Source organism: Mytilus edulis, chromosome 10 (genome assembly GCF_963676685.1).
Source record: "Mytilus edulis chromosome 10, xbMytEdul2.2, whole genome shotgun sequence".
In the NCBI taxonomy this organism is placed as follows: domain Eukaryota; kingdom Metazoa; phylum Mollusca; class Bivalvia; order Mytilida; family Mytilidae; genus Mytilus; species Mytilus edulis.
This window is the reverse complement of record NC_092353.1, coordinates 72560990-72585424: the sequence shown is the minus strand read 5'-3', so window position 1 is coordinate 72585424 and position 24435 is coordinate 72560990. Positions and strand designations below refer to the sequence as shown.

Below are 24435 nucleotides of genomic sequence, written 5' to 3'. Positions count from 1 at the left end.
TTTATTGATGTAGAGTTAATTTAATATCAGTTGAATTTGTATTGAACCATTTTTATTCAATTGCTTCTTTTATATCATCAAATACAGATAGTTTTCTCTAAGTCAAAATCAGAAAAAAAATAAAAATTTGTTATATATACAAACTTAATATACTTTCACTTTCACTTTGAACACGTGCATTTGTTTACATTTTTCCTACTTCCGGTGTGAGACGCATGACACCAATTTAATATGGCGGTGCTAGGCAAACCGCTAACTTCCAAAATAACATGCACCTGTTACGAATTGGGACATACATGGACACCGTCATGCAAGAAGGCGTCACTTGATGTGATGTTAGAAGTATTTAAGCAAGCAGTAAAGGTCTATGGATCACTGTATGCTGTGAGTTTCACCTCAAATTCGTCATGCACAGATCAAACTAAATTATAAACTTTGAACCCCAAAATAAAAATGATCAAACAAAAGATAAATTATTATTTAGAATGTTAACAGTTTGGCAAGCAAATAAAAGGCCCCTCTAAGTTCATGCTGCCAATTTTTATCAATGAAGACAACATGATAGTTCAAGTCATTTTTGGAACATCCTTCTCAAGCCAGTCAAGGCCAATCACAATACTTTGTTGATGATTTAACCCTCTTGCTGCTGACCCTTTTTCAAGGTTGCATTTCCTATGCCAGAAAATACGACAGCTCAAGGTCTGTGACGTAATATGCCAAACAATGACTTCATTCGATAAATGATGTCATGACATAATGACCGTTACATTTGGGAACCATTGGAGAAAAACATAACATTGTTAAATCTGCGTTCTTTTAATTGAAAGAGTTGCAATTATGATGAGAAGCTTGCATAAATTTAACCATGTGTCCCTCCGGCAGCAAGAGGGTTAAGAAATAATTCTTTCATGCCATGCTCTATGCTCATTTTAACATGGGTAGGCAAATTATCTTTGCTAATAAAAATCAAGTGTTCATGCCAGGCTCTATAAAATTGAGAATGGAAATGCCAATGCGGAATGTGTCAAAGAGACGACGAGGACTACAGCCGAAGACCCATTGGTACAAGATACTCCCGCACCCAGAGTCGTGTTTCAGCCCTTAAACAAAAATGTATGCTAGTTCAGTGATAATGGATGTCATACTAAAGTGCGAATTATACACTAGAAACTAAAATCTATGCTTATAAGTTATAACATGGGTTGGCATTATATTCTTGATATTTGTCAAACACTTGGTATTTAAAATGTTGACAAATATAATGCCTACCCATGTTAAAATGAGCATAGAGCATGTCATGATAGAATTGTATCAATTATAAAAGGAAAATTTTGAACTTTTGTACTTGGAAACTGACCTATAATCTGATAATACATGCTCGAAATACAATGTATCACCATTTTGATTAGAAGAATGGAAAATCAACAGTTTAACATAACAAAAAAGAACAGACACATTAAAACCTACTTTATAATGTTTTTATTTAAATTCCTAGCGAGCAACTCCAACAAAAATGTCAATTTTGATATCCAGTGTTGTTCAAAATATATCTGACATTTCAATTTGGCCAAATAAAAATATATGTGTGGTTCCAGTAACCCGACGGACCCTAGTTTAAACCCCCCGACCCTAGAACTTTTTTTTCATTTCTGAAAAATAAATTTCGAACGATCTAATTTTGAGGATAGTGAATTAAAATAATATAAAATTTGTAGATTTCTGAAATTTGAATTTCCATATGAAGTACATTTATCTGTTATTGGTAAAATGCAGGAATTCATAACAATTTGTTGTCAAAATGCAACAAAATTAATGAAAAACGTAAATGACTGTCTCTATTTTGCAACCAAACACTTTTAAAATGGCCAACTTCCGGTTTTGACGTGTGTAATACTGGAAACAATTTCCGTAAACACACGATTTTTTTCCGGATTTTGACAATCCTAAATAAAAATAGAAAAAAATAAATAAAATTTGCCAACCTACCGACCCTATTTTTCAAGAGTATGTAACTGGAACCACACATATATTTTTATTTGGCCTTTCATTTGTGATGTCAATCACGTGCAGCCCATGTTTTATTGGAATTAGAATATGGCTTTGTTGCCAAAACTAAAGAAGAACATCATGTTTGCTGCTTAATATCCACTGTCAAACATTTATTGGTGTTCAGGACAAGAACAAGTTAACAACAATATAAAAGATAAATCCTTTAACAGAGGGTGTACATGTATGTGATGAAGATGGCGGAAATTTTAACTGTCACTTCCATTGAAAATGGGAGCATATTGGATCTTGGGACAAATATTTTGCCTTGCAACATGACACCTATGGACCTCTCAGACTGTTTTTGCAAGAGTTTTTGACGTTCAAAGAGTTTGGCACTCTCTTGACATGATTAAGCATCCCAATTATTGCCAGACATAGTTGCAAAGTTGTATATCCTGCACAGCCAATTGCAAACAGATTCACCATTAAAAGGTTTAACTGTCTATCTGACAGACTGGAGTGACCATATTTTATTCCCAAATCACCATTTGGCAACATGGTCCAATCATTGATATGAATGGTTTCAGTTTGTTTAAAATTTATCAGTACAACTCCCTTGTATGAGTTATATAAAAATAAGGAGATGTATATGTAGTATTTTATTGCCAATTACACAACTAATCACCAAAGTTCAAATGAAGTACATGTAAGCAATTATAGGCAAACATACCTCTTCAAAATGAGGTAAACCCATGTACCATTTAGTCTGCTATAAAAGAATATGAAACAATACCATTGTGATAAAGTTTTGTCGAGTTCACTTTAAATAAGCAATTTATTTTTATAACTGTTGCTTAAAACTGATCTCATGATGCAGAGTTTTCTGGAGGCTAGTTGACACAAAACAACCGAAATCTACATGTATTTGAATTCGTCAAGAAAAAGGGTTCATGTAAAAAAGATTTCGTTCAAGGTCATCACTATGCATAAAAACCAAATTAGACACTCTATGGTCAATGCTTCACTAAGCATGCTAAGTGACTGAGTAAAATTGAGCACGAAATCATATATTATCTGAGAAATTGGGTGATGCTGGAGAACTAAAAAAGGGCTTTATGTTCTGAAGACTACATGTAAAGGTGAAAAAAAGTGAGTTTTACAGGAGAATAACATATAACCTAGAAAAGATAAACAACCCAAACAGATAAAGTTTCAAACAAACAGTTTCAAATAAAACTTGAGTATTTTTTTTTAAAAGCCTGTCATGAAGACTTGGTCTACTGAAGGTACTCCTGAAATGTAGGGTGGTTATGGTATTTAGATAAGCTAAATTCTAAAACTATTTTTAGAAAGGATTTTCATATTTATACAGTGGTACATTTTTATGCCCCACCTAGGGGCATTATGTCTTTTGGTCTGTGCGTCAGTTCATCCCTTGTACGTCTGTCCTGCTTCAGGTTAAAGTTTTTAGTCAAGGTAGTTTTTAATGAAGTTGAAGTCCAATCAATTTCAAACTTAGTACACATGTTTTCTATGATCATGATGATATAATCATTCTATTTTTAAAGCCAAATAACAGTTTTGACCCCAATTTCATGGTTCACAGAACATAGAAAATGATAGTGTGAGTGGGGCGTCTGTGAACTATGGACACATTCTTGTAATCTATTAGTTTTAAATTATAGCAGCATCACAATAAATAAACTCAATAAGGAACACTTTGTTTAAGGAAAATTGATTTTGCTCAATGATTTACAATTTATTTCTTGACAGATTGCTGGTATTATCCAGAGGAAAAATAAGGATTATTTCCTTAAGTCATTCCCAGCACAGTTAGCAAGATCTACAATTTTCTTGACAACCAATGGAACCTTGTTTATAACATTTTTCTGTTTATGGAGGTAGGTACTTGTAAATAAATATACCAATACAGTTTATAATCACTGTAAAAAAATATATCAATACAGTTTATAATCACACTTTGGCTCAGTTGCAATTGGTAGCTAGTAGGTACATTGAGCTAACTGTTAACAAAACTTTGAGATAAAGTTGGTTTTTAACCCTTGAATATGTTGAATTTGCAATTTTTTAAGAGCAAAAAATGCATCAAATAACTTTCATGTTCAGAGTTTAGTATGACGTTCATTATCACTGAGCTAATATACATATTTGTTAAGGAGCCAGCTGAAGGATGCCTCCCGGTGCAGGAGTTTCTTGCTGAATTTGAGACCTATTGGTGGCATTAGGCTGTTGTCTGCTCTATGGTCAGGTTGTTGTCTCTGACACATTTTATTTGTTCACATATTCATCAGTATTTATCCTGCAATCAACTTACTACTGTAGATTCATTTATTTTTATGGGTACCAGCTTTTGCTGATTGGAAAAAATGTTAGTCGAATGAATGTTTTATTTTGTAGTTTTGCATATGTATATATAAGTGTAATAGGAAATTTGTACTTCATTGTACATTTAAATCATTAAATGTAATGTTTAAGCTATTTATTGGGAAACAGAATGCTTATGCTACACAAAAATGGGTTGTTTTTGACAATACAATGCACATATATTGGGTACTACTATCATTAAGTCGTGTTAAATTACTGAAGTCTTCACTATTTTAGCATTTTAGTTTCGTCTTAAATGAAAGTGGCCTCATTTATAACATTGAAATGTTAGTTGTATTTGATGATAATACATAACATATATATAAAGGTTGAGGATGAACACGGATGCGGACACTTTCATTTTTGACAAAAACCATCTGAAAAGTGACAATTTTTTGCATATTTGATGAATTTTCATATTTAAGCTTGAATCGGAGCGTTTTTTAATGACTTAATCAGAGAAAATCATTCACATAAACTAATCGAATCAATTGAAATATACACTAAAGTGTTTAAAAAGTGTCTAAAATATTACGTTAGATGAACCTGAAATTTGAGGCCAAAATCGGCCCTCATCGGACCTACTCCTTTGTGATTCTAAACTCAAAACATCCCTAAAAAGTTATTGGTATCCAACAAATAGTAATGAATCCACAGTATTAATGTTTTAAACTATATATATTTTTGCTTGTTTGTAAAGGATACAAATAGTACATGTATATCTGGCATCCAACTTTTATTTTAGGCAGTCAGCAAGATTAGAAGTAATCCCCCAAATGGTGCATCTCTTTATTTTTCAGATTAGGTCTATTTTTCAGATACTATAAGCATTGGGCCACTATATTCAAGATTTGGAATGAATGTAAGGTGAACATGTCTGTAATTAAAAGTTTTATCTGACCTTGACCTCATTTTATGGTTTATTGGTCAATGTTAAATTTCCATTGTTGTTTATGTTTTGCAGATCTATACCAAAATTTTGAAAGCAATAGGTCAATTATATTTGGTGTATAGAATGATTGCTTTGTGTGCATGTTGTCTGGCAGGGTTCATCTCGCCTTGAACTAGTTTTTATGGTTCATTAGTCCAGGTTAAATTTTCATGGTTTTGCAGATGGTTATCAAAATAGATTGTTGCATGTGAAGCATCTTTATCATCCAAAATGAAAATAATATCAAGTCATTGGTTGTATTTAAATTGTTTTGGACATTTCTAAGCCAATCACAGTGTTTTTGTGTATGCTTTTAATATATTACCCAGAATGCATTAGATTCTGGAATGGCAAATGAAAAACAAACAAAGATTATAAAGATTCTTTCACTCATTTTTTATAGAATCTTCAGTGAAAATTTTTATGACAATTATTGTTTTCAGAAAAGTAGCAGGTTCTTTCTGTTACCTAGCAACCTTTGTTACAGGGATACCAGCTTGTGCTTTAGCTCTTAATATAGAAAGAAAAAGCAGGTACAGTTGTGTTTTATTGTACTGACAAATGTTTTATCTCACCCCTACTTCACAAAGTGTTTTGATTGGTTACCATGAATGCAGATACAGAATTTGAATTTTGAAAGTACATGTATTTGCCTAAGAAAAGGACTTACAATTTTGATTGAAAATTAAAAGCAAAATGTTCTGTTTTATATTTGGGTTTTATGCAAAATGTTACTTTTCAAACCAGGGTTGAAAAAATAAAAAAAACTTTATAGTATAAATTGAAAGTAATTCTATGCATTGGAAACTTTCTCTGTTTATCTTAAAAATTCAAATCAATCATTTGCACTCTTTGAGGTGGGAGACGAGATAAAAAAATAAATTCTATTGTTGTACTTTACATGTAGTAAAATGTACATTTGTATAAATGTTGTTTTATATATAGAAATTTACATATATTTGAATAACAGATCTTATGACTTACATTTATACAAGGGTACATGATAGAAAGAGAGCCTTACAAAATCTTCTAGAATATAGATGATAAATTTGGAGGCGGGTCAGATTTTCAAAATGACCTTTTTTTTTTTAGGGTTGGGGGTGTTAATTGCTACATCAATATCTTGAATCTGCTCAAGCTTTCTTTAAAATAGCTAACCTTCAAAATGCTCAATCATTGTATTCTAGGAGCTTTCGAATGGCTGTCACACTATTATGATCTAAAACATATTACTGACTATGATTCTGTTTTCTCCTACAGGAAACTGATTGGTCATTTTTATTACCTCAGTATCTCATTTGTCCCTGCATTGACAGCCTCTTATGTTGCAATACTTCTCGAGAGGAAGTCCAGGTATGGACCAATCATCTTCATTTATTCAAATTTATGTTAATTAACATCCTTCATACATATGCATTATATACAGATTAGTTTGATGTTCGGTTTGAAATTTGCTGTACTAATGGATATGCTACGAGCTTGTATTTATTCGGAACTATTATAAGTTTTCAAAGCTTCTGATACCAGTATATATTTATTTACGATTGTGGAGAACTCATTTTGATTGGATTGATTGATGACTGTGTACAGGAGCAAATATTACAAAAATATTCAAAACTACAATTTGGTAGTGTGATTCACATATTCTTTGTGACAGTTACCATATGTAGAGCAGGATCTAATAACCCTTCAAACTAGAAATATAAGTACTCAGTACGTTTTACAAGGATAAAGATTATAATATAAATGCAATGAAAGTTCATTTATGTGTTTCTTGAGCAGGTTTAAAAAAAAGTGAACCCATATTTGTTGAGCAGGAATGTCCCCTGAATCTAATTGAAGTAAAATTTGGACTAGATTTCCAGATCTTATATATTCTAATCTTCATTTTTAATGTGCCATATCAGTCAAATCATGCAACTGCTGTCTAGTAAATTTTGCCTTAGTCCTTCAAAGTCTGACAAAGATGTAAAGCTAGTAATTATATACAAACATCCTTGATCCCTTGCTGTCACCAGAAATAATGTTAATTTTCATCTAGAGCAAAAGTGACTTAAGCCCTCAAAATCCTAGCTAAAACCCTGAAAGTACTGCAGTAGGATGTTTCATGCAGTTTGAAAATGAATGCATGTACCACAATATATACTAGTACATGTACTTCAAAATATTATTTGTTGCTTCGATGTAACAAGTCCAACAGCTATTTTAAAGATTTATTCTTATTTTTAGCAAAACTTTAAAAGCCCTTAGTCCCTTTACAGATTTTAAAGATACCTTCTGGACATGAGTAAAGTAAATTGGTTTTCTTGTTTGTTGCCTGTCAAAAGACATGCTATATGTACAAAAAATGTATCTTGTGCATGTTGTCACATTTAAATTAGAAAATTTAAAATGGCAAAATATTGTAATGTTAATAGAAAGTAAATTTTAAAAGGTGATTGATACATGTATAAGATAAAACTTCACACATGGATTGTTCTTTCTGGGGAAGTAACTTGTACTTTAAGGAAATTTCAATTAAAATATAGAATAAAACCCACCTTCTTTTCTTTCTTGCATTATTTATCATTCTCCCATGACATCATTCTATTACGTAAAATTACTCAATAACGGAAATAATTTAAGCTCTAAAAAAGACGTGATTTCTCATGACCATATAATAAAGTACGTCTTGTACGTCTTTATTATTATTAATTATGATTACATCATAACATAATCGCTTTAGGGATTATTTTCAGATTCTATATGAACAGTTTAATGCTGATATTTAAAGCTAATTTTGCATTAAGTAGGAAAAACTTCCGATAAATTTGATTATTTAGGGTAGAAACGTCTTTTTATGTAATTAATAGAACAATTTGCATATGAATGAGTTTGGGTAAACAGGTGTACTTGGTCATTATTTTGTAAATAGTTTAATATATTTTTTCGGAAACATGAATTTATTTTCCACAGAATTGCCTCTGAAAATTTTCTTATTATAATGATTGTTTTGAGTAGAATCTAAATACAGCATTTTATTCATTTTTGTAGTAATTTGATTTAAAATGACATCCTAGAAATGAGAAGAAAGTATTGTCAACATGATTACAAATATTTTTAGGGATAATATAAGATTCATGGTGATGGCATATTTCTGAAAGAGGGTATACAATAATTTTGAAATGTTTATACCCCCGCCAAATGGGAGTTGGCATTAAGATGTACCCTTGCCTGTCTGCATCCGTACATCTATATGTCCATACATCCTAAATTTGGTTTCCATTCTCTTACTTTTCTCTTCCTCTACCAAATGTTTTGAAACTAAAACACAATGCTTTTTACCACAAAAACAGATAAAGTTAGATTTTGGTTGGTGTCTCTTTTACCTTTCTAGAGTTATGTCCCTTTACAAATGGAAAAAAAATGAATTTTTTGTTGAGTCTTTCATTTACTTTACCATGACTCAACCAAATGTTATGAATCTGATACACAATGCATATTATCACAAAACACAGATCAAGTTTGAATTTTGGTGGCGTCTCTTTTACCTTTCTAGAGTTATGCCCCTTTACTTTCAATTCTGTTCTCTAACTTTAATAATAGTTTAATTCAAACAAATGTTATGAAACTTATACACAATGTTTATTACGACAAATTACTCAGATCTGATTAGAATTTTGGTAGCCTTACTTTTACCTTTGCATCCCTTTAAAATGGGGCATGCATCTGTGTCCCGTGTACACATTCAAATTTATTATACCCCCGCTTTAAAAAAGGGGGGGTATACTGTTTTACCTCGGTCTGTCCGTCCGTCAGTCCGTCCATCAGTCCGTCTGTCAGTCAGTCCGTCCCATGAAACTTTCGTCACATTTTTCTCAGGAACTACACATCCACCCTTTCTGTAATTTGGTATCACCATTTATATATGTTAGCCATACCGTGTGATGCGTTTTCAGATTCATCACTTGACAACTTCTTGTTTACTGAACACTTGTATGATTTTACACATGATAGCCAAGTTGAAAATTTTCGTCACATTTTTCTCAGGAACTACAATACAAGGATTTCTGAAATTTGGTTTCAGGATTTATATAAGTCAGCTATACCGTGTGATGCGTTTTCAGATTCATCACTTGACAACTTCCTGTTTACTGAACACTTGCATATTTTTACACTATTAATATTATCCACTTGCGGCGGGGGTATCATCAGTGAGCAGTAGCTCGCAGTTTCACTTGTTTTAGAAGTCCTGATTTTGTACTAGAGGGTAGATAAGCTTAATAGAAGTGTATGTATTGTGAAACTTCATATCGTCGGCCACTGTTGTTATTTTATCCAAGCCTGGTAGATTCAGATTATTCATTTTAGTTGTATCAACAATAAAATCATGTGTGTTCAGATAGCGTGCTTTCTGTACTGTTTACAATTTTTCACGACCTTAATGGCGACCAGATATCGATGACCTCGTGCGGACATTTGCAATACTAAGGGAGATAATTAGAAAGACCTGTCTATAATGTGAAAAAAATCTTTAGAATTATACAAATCATAATGATTGAAACTCATGATCATTGATGAAGTTATTAAGAATGTACTTAGGTGAGGTTAGATGAAAATCAATAAATTCAGAAGTTAAAATTAATACTATAAACTGGTAGAGCATCAATTAAGGATAAAAATAAGCTAAAAATATTAACAGGTCATGGACCTCCTTTTCGAGATATTTGAGATTTAAAATATGGCGGGAAAAGGCTGACTCGGACTTTTACCTTATATTTGTATTGATATTATTAGTTCTCAAAACAAAAGAAAGAAAATTAAGAATCTTCAAAAATTTTGGTAAATGAAGCTATTAAGTCTTATATGAAAAAATAAATGGGTGTTATGGGGCAAAATATTTTACATTTTATTGTATGGAAAAGCACCAAGGAGTCCGAACATTTGACACAAATTCCAAAACCTCACTTAAGTACATCCTTAAATGTCTCAAAATCTGTAGTCAAGTCATACAAAACCTCACAAATACCCCACCATTTTGCTCTGTAAATAAAGGATTAAAGTGGGCAGTTCTGTGGGTTAAGATTCTGAAAATTGCCACAGGTGTATTAGCTTTTATAGGTTTCATATCATAACTTTTTGTGTAATTACTTTTTATGAAGCAATTTATACATCCTGGAAGGCCATACTTTTAGTATTGAATGGAATTAATTAAGTATAGACTGTTCCCGCCGATTACAACATCTTAATAAATGACAAAGATTATTACGCATTAAATACAGCACTGTATAGTGACTAGTGCCTGAAAGCTTGTGCAGAACTCGAATAGCAGGTGTTCCATGAACAAAATTTTGTCGATTAATTGAATTTGATGAAGATTTCCATTTATTTTGTACCTGCCAGAGGTATTTATAGCTAACGAGAAAAGATGTAATTAAATATAATAACAATTCAAACACCTGATCCCCGGCAGATAATTAACTATTGTGGACAAATCAACGAAGAATTTTATACCATCAATGGCGGTATTGTTCCCATGAAATAATGCCTTTCTGGCATTTGATTTAAAAATTAATTGTTTGTGTATTTTGATTCAAAAGGCAAATTTCAGTTGACGTTTTGAATTACCTGTTGCTGTCAATATTTTCAATTCCGTTAAATGATAAGAAATGACTTACGTATTTAACTTTTTTATTAATTTATAATTGGCTGTTTTCAATTTTAAGTAAACTTTTGTGTTCCTTTTTCTAACTGCCAGCTTTGTCAGAATTTTTTGAGTTTTGTATATAACATCACTCCACCCTGTAATGACTAACAAATTGCCTATTAGTAAAGAATCAATTATCCTAATTCATTTGGTCAAATAAGTTAATTACTTGTCTCTCAAGTTAATTTGTAAAAGAACAACAGAAATTAAATTTTGTGAGAAACTAATTTAACTACATAGAAAATAAATAATGTAAAGTGCATTATTTTCATGGAGTTAAAATTTTGAGACTTTCAGTGCAAAATCTACTTGTGAAGTTTAAGTTTAGATTTTTTTCTTGGTCCAAGATTGCGATCATCTAATTCCAACAAATTTACATAAAAGGATATTTCACAATTTTGTCTTGCTCATGAAATTAGAAATAGTAAACCTCTAGCAACTTATTTTCACTAAATCGGTTGCTTTATGTCCAGTGGCAAATATTTCATGCATGTGCAGAATTTTTCTCACTTTACAGTATTGATTGATCCAGTCACTCTCAGTTATCTCCCTTTCAGGGATTTTCATTAGAATTATCTCCCTTTTGGGATTGATTGATTGATATATTTTTCTTGCTCAACATCGAGTGGAAAATATTTAGGAAAATTTTTATCTTATGCAAGTTTGAGCACATTATCTGTATTATGTAATGTCCATCCATCTCTATGGCAATCTATTCTTCATTGGCAAGTTTTTGAAAGATTTTACAAGATATATACATTTTTGTAGCTTGACTGTTGTCTGTGGTAACCTCATTCTGAATGGTTAAACAATTCCATTTGATATTTAAAGTGTTTAAGACCCAAAACTAGAACAAACAGTCTTTCACATGATTTGATTTCTACCTTTTCCACTGTATTCAAAGATCATGATGTAATTTTCCCTGTCAGTGAATTCAAAATTATGCTGCAAAGTGTACATGTCCTCCCTATAAACCATAATACCTTATACTGATCATTTTTTTTATATTGTAAACAAGTCTTAAATGACGTCCATCAACGAAGATTCATTAAGATTAATTTCTGGATGTCTTCTGATCACGATATTATTATGTCAATTACCGTGGTAACATTTCCTATTCCCAGAAAGCTTTCAATTTTACCGTTAATTATAGGATAATTTTTCAAATTTAAAACCTTTGTTTGATGTTCATTCGTCAGGTATAGAAGAGATTTTTTAGAATATAGATCTGATAGCATCATCGTTTTGTAATTAGCTTCATCATTTGATAGCGGTATCTGTGGAAAGTCCATCAACTACTAACAACGCTGACAACCATAATAGCTCAATTTTCTCTGATTTTTTTAATGTTATAAACCATTGATATTAAAAGATAAGTTTATCATTTGTATTTCATATAAAAAAAAATGGTATAATAATCCTCATGACACGGAATTATATTGTCAACCATGTGTTATTGTATTGCTAGTAACAGCAGCTAAACTTCATTTTATCGGGACTATTATATTGTCAGAATTATCGTGGACAGATTCAAAATTATGGGTAATGGTGCGTTACATATTGATACGATCGGCGTTCATGTAATACTACAGATTTCTGATATGATAAAGTCTTTATTACAAAACAAATAAATACCACGGTTCATTATTTACAATATTTGTCGACAAAATGTGCCGTTGAAATTGAAGTCCTGATATCACACTTTTTGTTAAGTGGCAATTTGGTTGGAGTTTATTTGCTGAAAAAGGAAACCGATTTCGTCCATTTTGGGTTTAAATTGATAAATTTTCAGCTAAAATTATTTTATTTATGATTTGTAATGAATAATATTTCAATGTAGTTCGACATGAAATAATTGACATGGGATTAACTTGGCTATTGGGTTAAGTAGCATGACTGAAAATCAGAGGCAACAATTTAATATTATGTGCAAACTATTTTTTTTTAACGCAAATAAAATAGAGAATTATAAAAATTATGAAATAGCTATCAGATATATTGAAGTTGAGAAATTTTGTAGGAATTTAAGAATTGCTCTTTAAATCGATATACTTAGTAGTAGTAAAATATTATGAACATTTTGTTAAGTCTTTTTTCTCCCTTACTGATTAGTTCGTTAATAATAGCATATATTTTTAAAACCTATCAATAAGCCAATACAGAGCACTGAATAATTTGAGTGAGGCCCTTTCACCTGTTGAGTTTTCTAAGTACATGTAGCATGGACTTAGACTACATGTATCTGGTTGCTTGCTTTTAATATAATTTTCTGGACAGCTTTTTTTATCAAATGGTCCATCATTTATTTTGTCTTTGATCAACCTGTCCCAGTGTCAATGGTATTGGGACAGGGGAGGATACCTTTAACTTTGACTTATTATAAATAAGAGAAGAGAATAAACTTTTTCAAATAATTGATGTCATTATTTACATCAAAATTAAGTAGTATTAACTATTTCTACAATGGATCAATTTACATGATTTATAAAATTTTTTTTTTTTTTTTTAGAAAAAATCTGACATTCATTTCGGATTTGACAGATGTCTATTTCTTATCAGTGATTTATTTAGAATTAAAATATCTTTCTGGTACCCTGGTGTGTGTAAAACAAATGTTAAGCTAGGATATCATATGGTCCATATTAGAAAATACATTATAGTCCCAGCAGGCAGCTTAGGTCATTGAGGAAACTTATGTTCCAGTTATGATTCTCCATTGAAAAGTGTCAGTTTTAGCATGGATCTCTTGTGGTTTCATGGAATTGACATATTCAATACAATATATATATTGAAAAGTATTTAATATTTTGTTGTTAATTATGCAAAAAAAAAAATTGACAAATATTTTGTTTCTCTGATAACATTTGATATTAATCCGGGCAGTAAAAAGTAAATCGTGTTTTTAGAACATTGTGTTTATGTTCTTGTAAATCATACTATTGTGCATTTTACATTGTACATAATTCAGTGAAATGCAAAGTCTTTGTTTGTTTTGAACCATTGTTCAATGATAATATATCTTAGCAGTTTTAAATGTAAAGCTTTTTTGTGTCACTGGATCCTTACCAAAAAAGTAGAAAACCAGAATCAATGTTTTTATTTAAATTTATTTAGAAATCTTCATATTGGATGTGTATATTTCTTTTTTATATTTCATAGCCTTTCAATATATGGTTAAAGACTTCTTAACTTACTTCAGCAATGTTGGGGACTAGTTATTGGAGTACCCTTACAGTCCATAGGAAAGTCAGTATCAGGGTCTATCTCCATCTGTATTCATGCTCTTATCTTTAGCAAAGTGCTTGTCATCGACCTGTGGTGTTTGGCAATTGATTTTAACAGCTGAAGTCTGATTTAAAAGGACCGATGACCTAAACAATTTGTTTTAAACCAAGTAGAGAGAGCAGTTTAATGCTGTATAAATGCTGGGAGGTGACCTGGTGATCTGAGGCAGTTTTTGAATGTCACCTTGGGACTTAAGGCAGCATACCCTACATGTAGCCGCTACCATCAAACTGTGCCTTATTCACTTCGGTTAAGTTTGTGTCCTCTAAGAATAAGAAGATATGGTATGATTGCCAAGGAGTCAAATCTCCACAACAAATGATTTAAAAATTAGCAAATAATAGTCTATAGGGGAATGTAGGGCCTTCAACAATGATCACAAACTAGTTTACATTTCAGTCTCTTTATTTATTCCCTGGATGATAGTAACCTGCAGTGTATCATTGTTAGAAAAAAGTAGCATCTTACTGCACTGTTAAAGTAACCTATATTTTACTTCATTGACTCAGGGAAAGAAATACCAAAATGGGACCATTCATACTTTTGTTAAATTGCCATGTTTGGATAAAATAAACACTCTTGTATGTACAATGAGCCTATAAACTAAAAACAGTATAAATTTTATTGAAGAAATTTTGATTTACAACACCTGGGCTGTACCTGTTCAAAATCAAGTTAAACAAGGCGGAGTTGTGGTTTTATAATTTGACTTTTTTATGATAAAGGAGGAGATTATTTTACGGGAGTGTAATTTGAAACCAACGTTTTAATTACCTATCTTAAAGGTTAACAAATCGAGTGGAATTTCGAAACCGAAACTTGAAACGAGCATCAGTCTTGATGTCCTCTTTGGAAATTGAGACTAGAACCAGATATCAAGCACATTTAGAAATTACGTGTCACTTATTAAAAATGGACATCTGATCTAATATTAAGAATGAAAAATGAAATCTCATGGTTTCGATAATAAGTAACTGTAAACGAAGCTGGTAAAATGATAATCGTGGTGATAATGTCAAATCTTTTGACCCATTCAATTATGGGCCACATACCCTTAAACAATCTACCATGCCAACTTATAAATGTCATAATTGATTTAACTACCTGGGATATCATCACACAGTATGACTGGAAAAAACTATAGTCCCTTTAAATACCATCTCACACCTGTGAATGTTCGAAGGGGATTAGCGCTTATCTATTTTTATCATATTTTGGTGAAAAAGTATTTAAGGAATAAAATTGATCGACCTAATTTTTTAAATGTCACCAAATTTTATGTAAATTTTTTACTGATTATACAAATCTGCAGTCGTTTGCGTTAAAAAAGTAGATAAACATAATTACAACAGCAGGTTCTTTAAATATTTTTTTAAAGTAATTAAAAACCTTTTGAGTAGTTTGAAATGGCATGTGTCAGCTATACAGATTAAATTTTATGCAATAAATGTTAGTTAAATATTTGAAATGAAAATGTATATACATGGGAGACAACTCCTTTTGTCACAAACTCATCTTTCAGGCCGTGTCATTTCTCTTCTGAGTGCCGTTTTAAGTATCTTAAAACAAACTGTTTACCAAGATGATTAAACATTTATTATTTAAAGCAATATTTGTGTTTCTGAACAAGATGGTTCTATTTAATACCATAAAAACACAGGCACATGTTTTTTGGTCTTTTTTTTTACCTCCTTACCTTTATTTAAAACTGATATCTTTGCAAACTTGGTTTTACTTGCTTATGTTAAATTAGTTGAAGAAGGCTCAAATATTAATACACTGCAATGAAGTGATTGTTGTTAGTTGCTTTTAGTTGCTGTATTCATGTGTTATTTTATTGTTTTCTGGTCTGTGCCTCTGTTGGTTCCTCCGTTTGTCTGTCTGTCCCAATTTACTTTTACAAATTGTGATTCGAATGAAGAGTTGTCTCGTTGTTACTCATACCACATTTTCTTACATCTATTATACCGGTAGTATAGCTTGTAGAATATTTTTGCTATAGCACCTTTCTAAGAACTGTCAATGATGAAACTTGTTAATTAAAGCAGATCAATTGAGAAATACATTGCATCAACACACATTTATGCATACAACTATTAATATTTATTGCAAAGTATATGATCCTGAGCGTATGTTTTATAAAAAAACTAACACAACAAAGTTACAATGTCTTTTTTTCTTTCAATTACTTAAATTCTGTTCATTTTAAAATAATTAGTAAATATGTAATAAAGGCAACAGTAGTATACCGCTGTTCAAACTCATAAATCCATGGACAAAAAACAAAATCGGGGTAACAAACTAAAACTGACGGAAAAGCATAAATATAAAAGGAGAACAACGACACAACACTACAATGTAACTGACACACACAGAAACGGACCAAGCATCAGACAAAATCCCACGAGAATAACAAATATAACATCAAAACCAAATACATGAATTTGGGGTAAATTACTTTAAATTATTAACACATACACTTTTTGTTATTAATTTACAAAATGTTTTTTTTCTGTTATAAATCCTAACCCTTTAGTACTCTTTTTCAGGAGAGGTCTTTTAGCTTTATACATGGCAAATATCGTAAGTAAAATTTATATTTCATTTTTCAATCTATATATTTATATACCAATTAATCCTGACAGGTACAGAATACTGTTTTGCAATAGTCTCTTTACTTTAATTTAGTTCTAATGCAATTAATTCAGTAGAAATGATGTCTCTCAAAACTCTTTTATGCCCCAATTATTATGCCCCGATTATGGGAATTATGTTTTCTGGTCTATGCTTCCTTTCGTTCATTCGTCTGTTGTTGTTGTTCTTTTCGTCTGTTCGTCTGTCCATTTGTCCATCTGTCTGTCCCGCTTCAGGTTAAAGTTTTTGGTCCAGGATGTTTTTGATGAAGTTGAAACTTAGTACACATGTTCCTTATGATCTTTCCAATATTAAATGCCAAATAAGAATGTTGACCCTAATTTTACGGTCCACTGAACATAGAAAATGATATTGTGATTGGGGCATCCATGTACTATGGACACATTCTTGTTTACATTCAAGTGGAAGCAATCCCTTTGGAGTCATTATTTCATGGGTACCAAATTTTATGGTTTGAGGAAAAATCATATCTTTTGGGGAAGTATAATGTCCTTGTTTTGACAAAGTCTGCATACACGGGGGCAGATCCAGCCATTTAAAAAGGGGGAGGGGGGGGGGGGGGGGGGGGGGGGGGGGGGGTTCCATTCATCTGACCAGCTGAATATTTGATGTAAACAATTTCCAATCAAATTTGACTAATATATGATCATATGCATGTTGATTGAAAGTTTATTTTGATTTCAGGGTGGTCTTAATTACATTAGATGGATAAAAATATTCTGGATACAGGAAAATTCTTTTAAATATGTTTCAAATAACATGACATAATTTGCACTCCTAAGGGAAATTTCATAAATATATACGTCAAAAGTAAGGAAATATGACATTTTATAAATATATAGAAAAATAAAAAGATGTGGTATGATTGCCAATGAGACAACTCTCCACAAGAGACAGAATGACACAGAAATTAACAACTATAGGTCACTGTTTGGCCTTCAACAATGAACAATGCCAAAACCACATGGTCAGCTGCAAAGGCCCTGAAATGACAAATGTTAAACAATTCAAACGAGATAACTAACAGGCTCATTTATGTACAAAATAATGTACCAAAAACAAATATGTTAAAAACAGTTTATTATTAACAACACAAACAAATTATGAGTTGTAATTGGAAACAAATATGTTTTTCAAATCGGCCAAGTTTATAAACATGTGACAATTTATATGATAATACCAATTAAATTCTGATATGTATGTTTGTGTTTATTTTCTTGAGTGTTACAACCATTAGAAATGTTGATACACCCATTTACACATTTGCAACAATTAACAATTATATTTGTCTATTGTAATAATGCAGGAAGTTGTTGGGCTAAAAATAATTGTTATGGACAATCGAATATCGATATTTTAATTGTGTAAAGTGCGAAAATTATCAAGTTTAAGGGTTGCATGTACTTTATAAAAAAATTGCTTCACTCAGTCTGAGATCTAATCATAAAGTCTATCTGTGCATCCTTCCTTTAGTCTGTCCAAACTATCATTTTAAGGATTGCAGTGCTAAGACAGCTTACAATGAAGTCTTGGTCACATCAACTTTACTCTTTGTTCACATGTTCATTCTGATTACAAATTTTCTATTTTCATGCAAAATTTCAGTTTCAGCCTCAATATGACAGTTAATTGACCTTCAGCCTCTATATGACAGTTAATTGACCAATGACAGATGCTAGTGTGAACCTGGATTATTGTTTTTCCCTGAATACTGCATTTTATTTGCATTATTGATAGAATAGTATAATTGTGCTCTAATCATATCTTAATTGACTTTGATTTAACCAGTTTCTGGATTCAACTAGTTTTCAGATTTGGCTAGTTTTCAGTTGCAGATATGGCTAGTTTTCAGATTTGGCTAGTTGCAGATTTGGCTAGTTTTCAGATTTGGCTAGTTTTCGGATTTGGCTAGTTTTTATACGACCGCAAAAATTTTTAATTTTTCGTCGTATATTGCTATCACGTTGGCGTTGTCGTCTGCGTCGTCGTCGTCGTCGTCGTCGTCATTCGAATACTTTTAGTTTTCGCACTCTAACTTTAGTAAAAGTGAATAGAAATCAATGAAATTTTAACACAAGGTTTATGACCACAAAAGGAAGGTTGGGATTGATTTTGGTAGTTTTGGTCCCAATATTTTAGGAATTAGGGGCCAAAAAGGGCCCAAATAAGCATTTTCTTGGTTTTCGCACTATAACTTTAGTTTAAGTGAATAGAAATCTATGAAATTTTGACACAAGGTTTATGACCACAAAAGGAAGGTTTGGATTGATTTTGGGAGTTTTGGTTCCTACAGTTTAGGAATTAGGGGCCAAAAAAGGGCCCAAATAAGCATTATTCTTGGTTTTTGCACAATAACTTTAGTATAAGTAAATAGAAATCTATGAAATTTAAACACAAGGTTTATGACTATAAAGGGAAGGTTGGGTTTGATTTTGGGAGTTTTGGTCCCAACAGTTTAGGAATAAGGGGCCCAAAGGGTCCAAAATTGAACTTTGTTTGATTTCATCAAAAATTGAATAATTGGGGTTCTTTGATATGCCGAATCTAACTGTGTATGTAGATTCTTAATTTTTGATCCCGTTTTCAAATTGGTCTACATTAAGGTCCAAAGGGTCCAAAATTAAACTTAGTTTGATTTTAACAAAAATTGAATCCTTGGGGTTCTTTGATATGCTGAATCTAAAAATGTACTCAGATTTTTGATTATTGGCCCAGTTTTCAAGTTGGTCCAAATTGGGGTCCAAAATTAAACTGTGTTTGATTTCATCAAAAATTGAATAATTGGGGTTCTTTGATATGCCAAATCTAACTGTGTATGTAGATTCTTAATTTTTGGTCCCGTTATCAAATTGGTCTACATTAAAGTCCAAAGGGTCCAAAATTAAACTAAGTTTGATTTTAACAAAAATTGAATTCTTGGTTTTTTTTGATATGCTGAATCTAAACATGTACTTAGATTTTTGATTATGGGCCCAGTTTTCAAGTTGGTTCAAATCAGGATCCAAAATTATTATATTAAGTTTTGTGCAATAGCAAGAAATTTTGAATTGCACAGTATTCACCAATAGCAAGAAATCTTCAATTGCATAGTATTGTGCAATAGCAAGAAATTTTCAATTGCACAGTATTGGGCAATAGCAAGAAATCTTCAATTGCACAGTATTGTGCAATAGCAAATATTTTCAAATACTCAGTATTGCGCAATAGCAAGAAATATCTAATTGCAATTTCAATTGGAGTTCTCTTTCTTTGTCCAGAATAGTAGTTGAATCAACTTAAATCTTTGTTTTATACAATACAGATATATAATTAATATTTCAATTGGAGTTATCTTTCTTTGTCCAGAATAGTAGTTGAATCAACTTAAATCATTGTTTTATACAATATACAATGTATATTCACTTTTTCTACCAACTGATAAATTAAAACAATCTTTACCATTCAGTGATAACAAGCATTTTATTTTTCATTTTAATATTTTATGATGTACTTAAATGAGTAGTTATTGTTGCAAACTCCATTAGAAATTTGAATTGAGATCAGTTTTGGAAAAAGGGAAAGGGGGATGTGAAAACAAATGGGGGTGGGGGGTTAAATTTTTCTCATTTCAGATTTCATAAATAAAAAGAAAATTTCTTCAAACATTTTTTTGAGAGGATTAATATTCAACAGCATAGTGAATTGCTCAAAGGCAAAAAAAATATTTTAAGTTCATTAGACCACATTCATTCTGTGTCAGAAACCTATGCTGTGTCAACTATTTAATCACAATCCAAATTTAGAGCTGAATCCAGCTTGAATGTTGTGTCCATACTTGCCCCAACCGTTCAGGGTTCGACCTCTGCGGTCGTATAAAGCTGCGCCCTGCGGAGCATCTGGTTCAGATTTGGCTAGTTTTCAGATTTATCTAATTTTCCTGCAAAGGTTGGTACTTTGATCTTCTCCAACCTCCTTCACCTGACTGCCAGGATCTAGCCAAGTGTTCTAGGTATTACTATTGAACACTAAAACTCAAATTATTTTTTTGGTGTTGTATCCATCCCTATTTTCATCAGCAGTTAAATACCACAGCTACTTAATATTTGACACTGTCAGATTCAATGCAGATGAAAAAAAATGCATTTCATACATGTACCATAATACTTCCCTAACGATTACATGAATTACTCTCTTAAATCATTTTAAAAGAATTGTTCACAATTTGTGTTGTTCGACTTGCTATCTTGTTGACATATACCTCACACCCGCATGTTTGGTAATTCATTGTTGTGCAGTAATTTGGTCTTAACATTAAAGTACATCTTAAGCACAGAGTTTCGAGTGTGATCTGCATTCCTCGTGTGGTGGTTGCTCGATAGGAAGAAATAGTTTATTGCTCTGTACCAAATGTAGTAACATCACAACGACTTATCTTTTGTCGTGTTTAATACCATTTATAATATATAAAAGGTTTTATCTGTTGCAGATAAATCGGTAGACTTTATATCGCCATGTTTGTTTTTGGTGAATAAACGATACTGAAAGAAATGACAATAAAAGGTGGATGAAAGTCCGCCCCTCACATAATCGTCATTTCACATTATTACCGATTTTGACACGGGTAATACATTGTCTCCTCGTCTCTCCTATGTGTCACCTCAGCGATTTAAATGGAAAAGTAAATTTGTCATCTTATAAATAAATTATTAGTGAAGATTATACGTCTTAACTGAGAGGTATTAAAGAATAAAGGCATCCAGCAATTTCAATTTACGATCATGTATAGGTGAGAGATGCCCTTGGAATGAGACAAAAAATCAACCAAGATGGTTACACATGAGAAGTTACGCTTACACATTTATAATTGCTCCTTCACAGATTATTTTAGTGAAATTCATTACCTTTTTTTCATACAAACGACAGGGTATTTTTCGAATCTATTCTACGATAATAATTGGGGGTTAGACAGGAGAGTGATTCTTAACAATCGTCCCACAAAATCTTATTTACACCTTGGCCAACCATGTGAAAATTTTTTGTAAATAACAATAATCTGGGTCCCACTGTCACTTAATCAATGGCACATGAAAAGACTAGTTATAAGCCTTTACAGGATGCGGTAGTTCGTTAAGTTTCCTGTTGATAGTGTCAATGGTGTCATAGAGTTTTTTCGGTGCAGTTATTGAATTTTAAAATTTTCACAAATGCATTATAATTACTAACAAACATCTCTCTGATTTCAGTATCAATGTAAATTTCAGCATTTATATTTAATTGAGTATTACAAATTGAAAACTCGGTGGTAAAAGAACACCGTTCCAAACGTGATTGAATTGAAAATTTCAGAATTAACTACTCATACATAATTCTTATCAGATTCATACAGAATTATAAAGAAAATAATTACAAGATTTTTGTACATGTATTATTCTTTAAAATTGACATACATGAAGTTTTTAAATTACATAAAGGATAATTTTGAAATTTGAAATTAAAATTACGCGTTAATTGATACCAAAGGATCTAGCTAACTGTGCAATAGATAATGCATGAAAAAAAAAATCAATTATGAATTAAATTTGAAGATATATACAACTTGAACTTTTACAAATTTACAAGGTTTTAAATTAGCATTAGAATAACATTGCCAAATCCAGTTAAATTGACCCATGGGATTTCATATTCTTAGACAGATGATGGGTGTCAACCAGTTAGTGAGAAACAACGGTTGATGTAAGAATTAATTTAAAAAAAAAATTAATTAAAGAAATATAGAAGCTGAGACAGCACCCTGCAAGAAAAGATCACAAACAAAATCTTGAATAATTCATATTTATATAGAAATTAGGACATGTTGAATGGTTGCCAATGAAGCAACTATCCATCAGAGTCTAAATGACATTGATGTAAGTACCTATAGGTCACAGTACTGCCTTCAACAATGAGAAAAACCCCATACCGCATAGTTAGCTAACAAAGGTCCAGAACTATTCAAACCAAAGATCTAATGGTTTGATTCATGTACAAAACAATAAGTTAAGGTGGTACCTAACACTACAGGGAGATAACTCTGTAAAATCATCTAAATGTTTTAATTGCGTTGTGTTGTTAAGGGAATATTAAGCTTTTTAATGATCAAAATAAGTGTTTGTCAAACTGCTATATAACCAGTGTAATTTTTCTGATAAAACGGTTGGTTCAAATTCTTTGATATTTTTATATTTTTGTAAAAGGATCAAAGTAAATACTTTGTCAAAATTTTTAGAAAATTAAACGCGCCAAATAATTTTAATTAAAGTGTTGGGTACCACCTTAAAATCAAATATGATATACATAAACAAATGACAACCACTGAATTACAGGTTTCTCACTCACAGACTTGATACTACAGACTAATATGTTGCAGGGTTAAACATAATAGTTGCAGGTGCAAAACACTCCTATTAACCCATGACATTAATTTAACAGTAAAACATCAGAACAAACAATACAAAAAATCTGTTGATAAGGAAAAGCTCATTAGATCAATAAAAAGCACAAAAACCCTAATAAAATGTACAGATCTGAGAGTAATCTCAGTTACTGATAGCTAGTTCAAAGCCAATAAAAACTACCGTATTAAAAAAATCTGTTATTGAAGACTAAAATATCAATCTGTGCACATCCAACATCCAATGAATTTTTAAGAAAATGGTGGGTTAAACCTGGTTTTACAGCTAGCTAAACCTCCAACTTGTATGACACTTGATTATATTTTCAAACTATTTGTGAAATTGTGTCAAATACTGAACTTAATAATGCAATACAGTCTCAGGACTTATGTATGATAACCTTCTCGAAACATTTTCAAATTACTAAACCCCCCCTTTTTTATTCAGGCTACAGAAACACTGTATAGAATGGTTGTAGCCCGGGGGTGGTTTAAACCTGTACCACATGGTGAGGTGAGTAATACATATGTAATACATCTGTGATGTGTGTTTGTGTATAGACTATAGATGTGTGAATATCTTTTAATGTGGTGATTGATTTGATTTATTGTGTTATGGGACCGAACTGAAGTCAATTGGTAATGATTATCAAACGTTACCAAATAAGGCATTATTCTTAGATTGCTCTGACATCCCATAATCAGTTTTGGGGACTGGTTTGTGTTGGGGCTGTAAGATGTTAAGGGGTATACTTAGGAACCATGAAAATTTCAGATGAATCCTTAGGGATGCATATGTTTTCATGTGTATTTATGGTGTATGCCTGTATAAAAAAGAATCTGTCATGGTTTTTTTTTCTTTTGGCAAAAGGAAACCGGCTTGATCATTTAATGAACTAGTTTAACCATGACCCTAATGTCATCATATGTAAATTTGTGTTTTACTAGTAATACTGTTGAATTTATCTTAATTTATTTTACTTGTGTTGCAGTTTCAGAAATTTACCTTACAAAGATAGATAACTCCGTCTTATAATAAAAAGATGCTTACATAACTTCAAATATTTACTCTCACAATAAGTTTACATACATACT

General features: G+C 31.5%; 1 protein-coding gene across 3 annotated transcripts in view; it reads left to right on the top strand.

Annotated features, from left to right (window-relative positions):
- The first annotated feature begins 211 nt into the window (after positions 1–211).
- The window catches only part of LOC139491815 (transmembrane protein 135-like), a 100956-nt gene continuing 76732 nt past the window's right edge, over positions 212–24435 (top strand). For 2 of the 3 annotated variants that reach the window (XR_011656648.1, XM_071279685.1), the window contains exons 1-5: positions 212–384; positions 3763–3890; positions 6566–6658; positions 16826–16859; positions 23789–23854. Coding sequence is in view for 2 of the 3 variants with exons in the window: in XM_071279685.1 (XP_071135786.1) it covers positions 232–384; positions 3763–3890; positions 6566–6658; positions 16826–16859; positions 23789–23854 (474 nt within the window). In the remaining variant the exon portion in view is untranslated. Of the gene's footprint in view, positions 385–3762; positions 3891–5748; positions 5839–6565; positions 6659–16825; positions 16860–23788; positions 23855–24435 lie in introns of all 3 variants that reach the window. The other variant, XM_071279686.1, reaches the window with a different exon arrangement.